Below are 10644 nucleotides of genomic sequence, written 5' to 3'. Positions count from 1 at the left end.
GTGCCAAAGCTTTCTTTTTCATTTCTTCCCTGTGTGGCATTCACTCTTGGACACGTTTGTCAAAGATGTTTTAAAGATTAAAGCTCACATGCTTATTTGTATTGATGAAATATCCCTCCCTTATAATAAAAAAAACTTAGAAATAGTTTGCTTATTCCTTTTAATATCCCCACACCATGCAGACACTGAATTTCTCAGTGATTTGCCGTTTTTTTTTATAAATGCATAAGCTCAGCACTTTGTAAGAAAACTGTCCTTTTAATTCAGCTTTTGAAAGTATGTCCTTCTCTGTGTGAGTTCACAAGGAAGTAGTCAGGGTGTGCACATCCTGTTTGATCTGGAAAACAAAACAGATCTCTGTCTCAGAGATAAAAAAGACATTGTCTGGCTGTTTCGAAATGTCCCGTGACTTTTGCATTTATTCCTCTCGGAGTGTGGGAATTATCTAATAGAAATAAAGTGCTGCCATGGAGACAGAAATCGACTGTTGTAGATGAACACTCTGCTCCCCCCACGACTTTAATCAGCCATTAATCTGTTAAGTACGTTATACTCGAACGGAATTTACATTCTGTCCCAGGAATGTTTACGCTGAAAACTGTGAAATCATGTGAAAATAATGCTTCAAATGATTATTCCATTTGTTCATATAAACGTTTCAGTGATTGGTTTGGTTTGTTTGGTGCGTTGCTGTCAGCTGTGGCAACATGCTGCTTAGCTTAGCATGTTAGTTAGCTTAGCTAGGCTGGTTAGCATGACTGCATTAGCTTGCCCTGCCATGTGAAGCCTGGTCATCATGTGGATATGACGTATTTTACAGTGTTAAACTGAAGTCATTTGGCAAACAAGCTAACAAGCTAACAACATGTTGCTCTTTCATACTGTTCAGGGTCTGAGATGTTGTGTCTGTTCCAGGCTATAAATAGCAGCACAGAAATAGACACAGGCCTCTCGTCCATCATTCCTCCTCCCAACACAACACGTGGTCAAAGGGTCGCTAGACGGGCCAACTTCAGATCCAGTCTCTGGAACTGATGGCGACCAGACCACTGAGCTGCTCACTGCCTTTCTAGGCTGCCGGGCCAGCCAGTGTAGGTTAGGCTGAGCAGATTTATATAGATAAAAGGCCTGGTTAGATTTATGATAGCACAGCTTGATAGCAACTGCAAGGCCTAATGGTAGGTCAGAACATCATTTAACATGAATACTATAATACGTCCACTCTCTGTCTGCTGTGTTTTTCCCCTGCAGGTGGTGGTTGGGAGGTTGTTTGTTTGCTCAAACCCGCAGCTTCTGGTCTTTCTGTCTCTCTGGGTCCTGGCGTCCTCGCCGAACAACCTCCTTTCAGTAAGTCACTTCTTGTATCCTGATTCTGTGTGTGTGGCCTCTCTTTTTGTTTCCAGCCTTGAGCCGGATGGCAACACAGAGAATAGACAAGATACAAGGACACAAGACAGAACTTTAGCAAAATCAGAGTCCGCCTTTGTAAATACACGTCATTCATTCTGAGATACTGTACTGTGCTTCTGAGGGGTTCATGGGGTTGAAGTGGTCATGTGTGTGCTGGTTTACCATTATTTGTCATGTTTTTTTGTCCTCTTCATCCTTTTCAGCTTCTTCTCCTGTAAATTTCCAAAGCTGCAGTGATTTGCCAACATTAAGTACAATGGTTAGAATAAATATGAGCCATATGGGTTCACAGCCGTGAACTGGATGAAGGCAAATTTAACTTAAGACAGCAATGGTTCATATAACCTCAAAAAAAAAAAAATCCATGTTTCCTTTGTTAGGTGATTTTCACGATTCCTTCAAGGAGGAAAAGCCCTCAACAGTTAGAATGTAGGCAGCTGTCTAGTTTGGCTATATGCCTGGATCAGGTCCTGGCCTGGAAACCTTGGTTCAGGAGGAAAACAAAGTTACCAGAATCTTCAGTGCAGCCAGGACTGAGGCAGGCAACAGCAGCTCTCACCACCCCCATCATTCTGAATTCAAACCTTACTTCTATCCTTCACCTCAAAAGAAATTAAAAAAGACTCATCACAACCCGCAGAGTGAGGTTTTAAGTTGTACTGGTGGGATTTTATTTTGCTTTTTCTGACAGGAACTGACAAAAACAATCTTACCACACAGATAAAATAAACCACAGAAAAGAGATGAGCCTTTGTCTTTGTAAAATAGAATTTTAAAAATATGTGTGCATTTTTGTAGGTTTTTGCCTTAGACTGTCTCTTTATATACCGTCTATGGCTTTGGCAGACAGAGCAGCTCCATACAAAGAAAAATGCAGTTCACATTAAGGCCACTGTGAGGCAGTGTGTCTCAATCACTGGGGTTACGTGGACTAGTGGTAAGCATCAGTTCTTTTTTGCTTTGGAGACCCTGCTGCATTAAAAAAAAACCCAATACCTCCCTTAATAGCAAAATATTAACCTCTTAATCAGCTCTTGAAATGAAATCTGACTGCATCAGGACTCTGTTGAACTAACCAGATCTCACCTCAAGGTGTGACACCTTGAATGTGGACACCTTGAATGCCCACAGACTTAGTCAGGGTTTAAACAAGTTCTGCGAAATGTTTGACACTAAACAAGAATGTGTTGTGAGGCCTGTCTTGCCTCACAATACATTCTTGACAAATAGCATCAAATAGCAATCACTTTAAACTTTACAGTGAAGCAAAATAAACCTACTTTCCTACCACTGCTCTGTAATAGTTAAATAGTCAAAAAGTGTGAAGAGCAGAGATCACAGACAAAGTCGAGCTGTAAGCTTGAGGAGGAAATGTGTCAGCTGGGCCTGAGCTCATTTTCAGGCAGCAACGTCATCCTCTTGACAAACAGCCAGAGGAGCAGTGAAGGCTTCTCTGTAGCTGGCTTTAAAAGTGTAGTTAATGGGTCCAAGATCCAGCTCCATGTGCATACAGAAGTGTTAATGGTTTGCCTTTGCATGTCTAAAACCAAAGCAACCAAACAGAAAGTAAAAAAATTATTTCATATGACTCTGGAAAGATGACATCTGTCGTTTCAGACACAGAGGTCAAGCTCTTCTCGACTTTTTTCAGTCATGATACATGTGCTGTCTGTGCATAATGAACACTGACATCTCACTTGTGCTCAAAGCAGAGCAATGCATCCTCAAAAGAAACCCGACACTAAGGTTAGCAAAGGCTACCAAGAGCTATTTAAGGCTTTTGGCATGACTCGCCTTGTTTTTTCTTAAACCTCCAATCGTCTGTACAGAAACACTGCAGATGAAAGTACAAACACCTTAGCAGAAAATAAATGATTGGTCAATATAAACAACTGAGACCGGAGGGAAGGGCAAGGGAGACAGTTAAAACACTCACAGGTAAACGAAAAGTACAGTGTCAAACACTGGAAACACCAACACCAAAAAACATTTTGCAATCCAGAGGAGGGAACATGAGCTGCACTATGAGGACAGTGGTATGCTAAGAAAGATAAACTGAGCAACATGTATGTCACATAACCTCTTCCAGGAAATGGAAAAAAACCCTAATGATATTTCTTTTGCAGGGTTAAACGCAGGACACGAGAACAAGAAGTTGTTGTATGTGCGACTTCACTTACCCAGCAGCCTGCACTTGGCTTTGATACACAACTCGTGTGTGAAGCCCAAGTGTCGAGCTACATGTGTCAACTCAGTCCGAAGTGCTGTCTTTACAGCAGCAACGCTAAACAGTCACAGTGGACATTAAAAAAAACTTTGATAAGTTAAAAAGTCCGTTAGCCTTTGCTGACAGCTGTTTTTAAAAATTATTTATGATATGTATATTTGGTAATTTTGCCTTGTGTGGTTAACACTGTGTACATCACCACAATCAAATGGCAAAACATCCCACAAGCAAATGTTTCATCCAATTACTTTTCATGCTCTATTGTATTATTAATGTCATCCTACCCTCAGTTGTTGCAATACAGTGTTGTTGTTGTTGTTGTTGTTGTTGTTGATGTCTTCCAGCTGCTCGTGTTAGGGGGTCACCACAGCGGATCACCATCCGTGGGCAGCAGCCAACAGTTGGAAGGATGAACAAAAGTATGAAAGAAAAAGGGGTTTCAGCAGTTGCTGGGAGGGCTGGTGATTTCGCAAACTCTGTGCAAGACGCTGGTAAGCTCGTGGAATTCAAACCATTTGCCAGAAAATTACAGCCGTATAAAATTTCATTTCAAAACAGAGAGAGAACTGTTGAGATCTTTGTCCAAAACATTCTCTCACTCTCAGCTGAGGCAGGGTTTCTTTTCATTAGCTGCACACGTGTACTTATCTACTATAACTGTACCTACAGGTCTCCGTTCAGCAGACTCAACACCTCTCACCTTAAGCTGTGCCAAACTGCCAGCAGATAAACTCTGAACATAGTGGCTTTTCCTCGAGTATCAGACGCTGCTGCTGCTTTCGAAATAAGAGCACCGGGTGATATATCCCTCGCTGACAACATAATTAAGAGGTGGTTCTTCACTTGCACCAGTTATATTTGTAACTTGACATGTGTTCATATCACTCTGACACGAACCTACCTCCTTTGCAAAAAACATTTTTCCTCTGATTATTTTAAACATGCCTGAAAACCTGGCTTCAAATCACAATAGCACCAAATGTTAATGACTAAAGAAGGAAGGACAGCAGAGTTCTTTCCTTTTTCTCACACCAAAATGTGTGGTTACTTTCAGCGCTAGTTTCTGACAGGAAAGAGAAAACTGGAGCAACACCTGTGCAACTTTTAGACCTTCACTCTCCATGTCCACGACAATCGGATGATCCAGTATTTTCAGTTTATGTATACAGTTTCTTTAAGTGGCTTCAGATTTAATGGAATATGAGTGTTTGCCAAATGACGTCAATGCACAGACCTTTTCCCTCCGACTCGGCTGCAGAGCCAAACAGCTCCACTGAGGATGAGACCTAAACACCTGACACTCGCACTGGTGCGCACAGGTGTAGCGTTCTCATGCCAGGTCACCTCGCTCACTCACACATGCCCCAAACCGCAACCTCCCCCTAAAATTAATAATTTACTGAAACCCAACAAGCCCTCTTGACTCCATCTCGAGTAGTGCCCCGTGTTCCGTAGCTAAACTGCTTAAAGCAACGAGCAGGAAAAGACTGAGCCCTGAAGCTAATGACGCTCTGAATGTGATACAGAGGTGTTAACAAATACTTGTAAGCTAATAGTTACAGGTTGGAGAGACGATGATCAGGGGACTCAGAGTGGCTCTGTCCAACTTTCCTGAGGAGAATTAATCCATAGTGCAAATGTATTTAACAGTTGCATTTGATGTCTGTACTCTGTTGTGTACTTAAATCAGAACTCACACAATGTATACACAATACACGCTGGAGACATTAAATCAGTCCTCAGCTTCTCAACCTATTAATCATGTTTCCTTGTAGTGCTTTTCAAAGGCTAAAAATATCTTATGCAACTCTTATTTGTTTTCCAACCCACAGTGCAGACTTCCACTAAGAAGTGAAACATGTAAATGTTGCGTATTGTTCAGCCTTAACTGTCTTATCCTGTCCACATATGATCCGATTTCTCATTCACCATCTGAGCTGATGAGGAAGTTCAGACCACAAAAGTCTTATTTTTCACCAGATCTCCAGTCATCAGCAACCACAGCTTTTCATTTTGTTCTTTTTGGCAACTTCAGAGGAGCAACTTCACAGAAGGAAGATGAACCAAACAGTAAAAACCACTCAGAGACTCGTCCGTTCTCCCTGACCATCAAACTGCCAATAAAACCAACTCACCGGTCTCATTTTTTTCAAATCATTATCTTTTAATTACTGTGCAGTTTGTCTGTTCTCTGTTCAGCTCTCTCTCAGCAAATAGATTCACAGTGTTCATGATATTACAATTATACCTTGAAACCCACAAAGAGGAAGTATGCTCACACTTGTGAGTCCTTTTAGTTCCGTCTATGCACCACCCTAACACGCAGGCACATCCAAATATACTCACAGCTGTAGAAAAGGCATGCTGTTTGCTTTTTCGTCAATCTGCAATTCATGTCTGAACGGCAAACTAATGATGGGAGAAGTGTCCTGCAGTAGTTAGAAGTGAAACTGAGGAAGATTAGTGAGTAGCGCAAACTGTAACAGGTCACATGTCCTCACAAAGAAAACTGTATAGCATGTTCTGCACTCCGGATCTCATGAATACACAAACCATCAAAGAGAAAGAAGAACATCACTTTCAAAAGTGTGTTGCATGTGGTTATCAACTGTGCATCTGTGCAAGGCAAGTGATTTAAGCTACTCAAACAAGTTTGCATGTTGTGCAGTAATTTTAAAATTTTGTCCAACAACAGCACAAAGTGGTTAAAAAATACCGACGAACGCACAAACAGCCACTTTTGACTTGTTTCGTGGTTGGATGTGAAAATTCTCGTCGTCCTTTACTCAGAAATATGTTTTGTTACTTTGATGTTTGACGTGTCTCGGCTCTCACCTCGAGATAAAACACTCGTGGTCTGACATGCAGCTAAAACTTAACCCCACACACACTCATAATCAACTGAGGATGAATCATTTTGTCTTCGGCAGTTACACCTTTAAAACCAGCACAGGATTTTTCGGTGGAATAAGAACTGTGGGTGTGGGTTCATACGTCTTAAAACATGCCCCGGCGGGGATCTTTAAAATCCACACATCAGCTATTTTAGACCTGTTAGAAAGTTCACACAATTACAGGACAGTTGTGTGAACTTTAAATCAAGCAGTTACTCTAAAATGCCTTTGTCTTTACGAATCCGTAAAATAAATGAAAAATATACCATGACATGGGCTTAATGAAAAAAAGCTGTGAATGGATGTAGTGAGGGGAGGGGGGGTGGTATTTATGCATCGTTTCTCTGACTTGTTTATGTGCATTACTGAGGCCACAGAGACGCTACAGCTGTCTCCACTGCCGTGTGCTGAAGCCAATCATTCATCACAGCTTTTTTTTTCCTGTTCTGGGAAAAACAAACACAGTCTTCGGAAACAATCTTATGTTTAGTCACATTTAATTAATTGTTGAGACGATTCTGGATTTTAAGGACCTGGAAACGGATGATCAGGTTGGGGCATGTCTCAAATGTAACCACTCATTACAATGACATTACCTATCATTAAAGTCATTAACCCAAATTTCAAAATCAAACGATATTTCTTACTTACACCTACAAAGAAAATACGTTTTTTCTTATTGTAAGGGACTATTTCATTTTTTAAATGACATCTGTAGTTGCTGTGAGCACCACAAATTAGATGCCTTTGACCTCCAATGACTTGGCAGAGACAGTGATCTAAGAGACAAACATCCCTGTACAAATAAAACCAAAACTCTCTACATGGATTCAAGCCAGCAGAAAAGGACAATGTGTCTTTTAATTTGAGCGAACTGATCCTTTAGGGTGTTCACAATAGAAAAATGTCAGAAATGTTTGCAGCCTTTGAAACTGGCTGAGGCAGAACGTCAAACATCACTGTCGTAGGGCTGCTTGTCTGGTTTTAACCAACAGTCAAACACCCACAGAGAATCCGTTTCCTAGAATGGAAAACAGCAAATTCTCACATTTAAGAAGTTTGGCATATCTGCTTGAAAAATAACTTATTAATATACTGTCAAAACTGATGCAGATTAATTATGTGTTGATCGACTAATCATCGAAGCTCTGCATTACACAATAACTTGTGTTAACCCTTATGACAGGTTTGGGATGCCGCTGATTGGAATAACTTTTGTTTTTCCTCCAGCTTCTCCTCCAGGCACTGAATGAGAATGGGGTCCACTCTGGGGTCGAACTTATTGGCGAACCAGTGTCCATAGTTGAGTAACCAACGCATTTCTGCTGCGCCATAAATACAAACGCTGCGAACGTGTTGCCCTGAGCAGGGTGGGTACAAGTTCTCCTCCAGGTAGTGCCACTTCACCAGCCTGGTCTTACTCATCAGGTCAGTGATATCAGCCTGGGATCTAGGCACCTCCCCGGGCACACCGGGCAATCGCACAAGCGTGGCCCAGAAGTGCTCATCTGGGGAGTAGGTGTCCTCTGACCAAGCTAAAAAATCTTTCACCACAGGCGAGGAGTCCATGTGCACAACAAAGTCCCGTGACAGGACGAAATACGCGTTGCCAGAGAATATCTCGATACCATGAGGCGGCGGCGTCTTTACCTGCTCGGTTTTCACCGGCAGTTTTTGATATTCAAAGGGGACATCTCTCAGCTCATGGTGAAAGGTGAATCTCTGCTTCTTTTGCTCACTGGGTCGACTCGTCTCCAGCATGTTGGTGCCATTTAACTTCTTCAGTTCTGACACCAGCTCGATCTTGGACTTGAGGGGGAAATCTTGGCCACAGAGGTTGATGACATACTTCCACTTGACTTCTGACACCAGAAGGTCAGACAGACAGTTGAGGTCAGCTTTCAGTCGACTCATACTTGCATAATAGACAAATTCTCGCTTGGAGGCGATGAAGACGTTGGGCAAACAGCGGGCCAAACCCTCAATGGCCGCAATAAACTGAGGTGAAGATTTCTGGTCATAGTGAATGCAGTAGATGTTTGCTGGTGAGTACAGAGCTTTGAGTAGTCTCTCTGTCATCCATGCAGATTTGTGCACAACCAGAGAATAAGCCAGAGGGAAGTCTCTCTCCTCCTCTGTAACACACACATCATCATAACCCCTGGACTTGATGAACAACGGGCAGTTCGAGATGAGGTCAACGAGACTTTCATCCTTATCCTCCACAACTTGATTCCTTCGGATGATCAGAGATTTGGCCACCTCCACTGGGTCCATGTCATATATAGCTGAGCAGCTAATGTTGTACTTGTGAAATGTCGGGATGTTTTCTAAAACTGCTGGGGGAGGTAAAGACTCAGAGAAGTAGCTGTACTTGACGCACACCAGTAGCCCCGCACTCAGAACCAGCAGTGACAGGAGTGGAGTTAGGAGCTTCCTTCTTCTCAGTCTCACACACGAACATCTTGGATTCATTCTGTGGTGAAGGAGAAAACGTGAAGTGAGGGAACACGAACCAAAACTGAAACGAAACTGTCCGTAACATCAACGTATTAGGTGAGAAATTTACACAACGCCCGAGAAGCAGAAGCGGTGGTTTTGACAGCTACACGGGCCAACTGTTAGAAATGATTAAACACACTCACCTCGATCCATAGGCAGGTGACGGTCACACAGTTTTCACCAAGTCACACTCTAAAAGTTGTAAAACGAAGACACGTTCAGATTTTATGCAGCTGTTCACACAATAAAGCGACAAAATAATGAAGAACTTACCGATGGCAGATGAAATCGTAAAAGTGGGCATGTGTCTTCGGTGCCATTCCACTTTTACGCACGACTGCTGCGACACCTCTTGTCACCATCAACTTGAAACATCTTTCCATTAATCGCAAAAAGATTCGCATTTAGCCCATGTTTACCCAGAGCTCACAGCGGCCAAGAAGTAGAAAACGCACTGACTCTCAGCATGTGCTGTTTCAGTGTCTTGGTGAGAGGAAAGGAGAATATAACCCGGAAAAAAAGGAAGGAGGGGCACAGGAAAGCCTCTGTATGCACTAATGAGAATGACATAAATAAGGGCTGCACAAATGTTGTGTTTCCTTTTTTCGCCGCCGTGTTTGATCAAATGTAAAATTACGCGTAGAGTAACGGGAATGTAGGGAAATAAGCAGTGGAGCTGTGCGCAAATTACAGACATCCCTGAGCCGATATCCCTAACAGTGGACCTGAAGCTGCTTAATTTAAAGAGGGTGAGTTAAAACCCCGTGGTTGGAGTCATCTGAACTCAATACAAGAAAAGAGAGACAAGTTCAAGGACACAGGGAAAACTTCAGACTTAAAAAAAAAAGTTTTCTGTTTTCTCAGAGCAACTTTTTTTGTTTCGTGAAAATGCAGGAGTGGAGTGAGATTCAGGCCCGTGAGAACGAAAACGTCAAGGAAAAAGTGAGCAATGCCTGTTCAGTGTGCCAGTAAATCAGGCCCACTTGATCTGGGAAGTAAGGGAAAGCGTCTACACCCACTTCGTTATTTCTGTCTGAACAATAACATAAATGTTTGTGCCTCTGTGAGAGTCAGACACAAACAAAAGCGTTTCAGAATCAGTGCCACACAATGTTTTTAAAGCAGCGTTTTACAAAAGTTAAAGTTTGAAACCAACACGATGAATTCCTGTGAACGACTTCAAACAGGTTCTGCTGGTTCGATGCGGTCCAGGCTGAGACCAGAGACCAGGCTGAGCCCAGAGAGCTGAGACCAGAGTCCAGGCTGAGACCAGAGACCAGGCTGAGACCAGAGACCAGGCTGAGACCAGAGACCAGAGACCAGGCTGAGACCAGAGTCCAGGCTGAGCTGACCGTGTCACCACGGTTAATGCGGCACTGTCCTTTAACTATGAGCCCATAAAAATCATACTTCTGGCTTGTGTGTGTTTGTGTGTGTGTTTTACAGGAAGCAGAGTTTTAAAGCAGTGTTTCCTTCTTACAGTGATGAGCCAAGACCTAACTAAAAATAGCAGCTTATTCATAGGAGCGTAGTTTTGCAGACCAGTCTTCCGTGTACAGTAAACTGTGGCATTTACCGTCAGGAGAAGACTTTAACTCCCTGACTTGACTC

At 42.5% G+C, this 10644-nt stretch overlaps 1 protein-coding gene and 1 long non-coding RNA gene across 7 annotated transcripts; one reads left to right on the top strand and one right to left on the bottom strand.

Moving 5' to 3' along the window:
* The first annotated feature begins 1004 nt into the window (after positions 1–1004).
* On the top strand, positions 1005–10442 carry LOC121195397. 6 transcript variants are annotated; one of them, XR_005895477.1, is made up of 4 exons: positions 1005–1091; positions 1252–1347; positions 3982–4128; positions 10221–10442. It is a non-coding gene; the product is annotated as an uncharacterized LOC121195397 (long non-coding RNA). The 6 variants fall into 6 exon arrangements; XR_005895472.1 differs by having other exon boundaries at positions 1006–1095; XR_005895475.1 differs by lacking the exon at positions 10221–10442 and adding an exon at positions 5602–5820 and having other exon boundaries at positions 1006–1095.
* Positions 7250–9559, bottom strand: LOC121195394 (beta-1,3-galactosyl-O-glycosyl-glycoprotein beta-1,6-N-acetylglucosaminyltransferase 4-like). The gene is made up of 3 exons (XM_041058826.1): positions 9307–9559; positions 9177–9225; positions 7250–9007 (listed from the first exon to the last, which is right to left on the bottom strand). Exon 3 carries the CDS (start codon positions 9004–9006, stop codon positions 7702–7704), a length of 1305 nt encoding a protein of 434 aa, XP_040914760.1. The 5' UTR covers position 9007; positions 9177–9225; positions 9307–9559; the 3' UTR covers positions 7250–7701.
* Positions 10443–10644: the final 202 nt, after the last annotated feature.

Source organism: Toxotes jaculatrix, chromosome 16 (genome assembly GCF_017976425.1).
Source record: "Toxotes jaculatrix isolate fToxJac2 chromosome 16, fToxJac2.pri, whole genome shotgun sequence".
Taxonomy (NCBI): domain Eukaryota; kingdom Metazoa; phylum Chordata; class Actinopteri; family Toxotidae; genus Toxotes; species Toxotes jaculatrix.
This window is presented reverse-complemented; position numbering and strand designations above follow the sequence as displayed.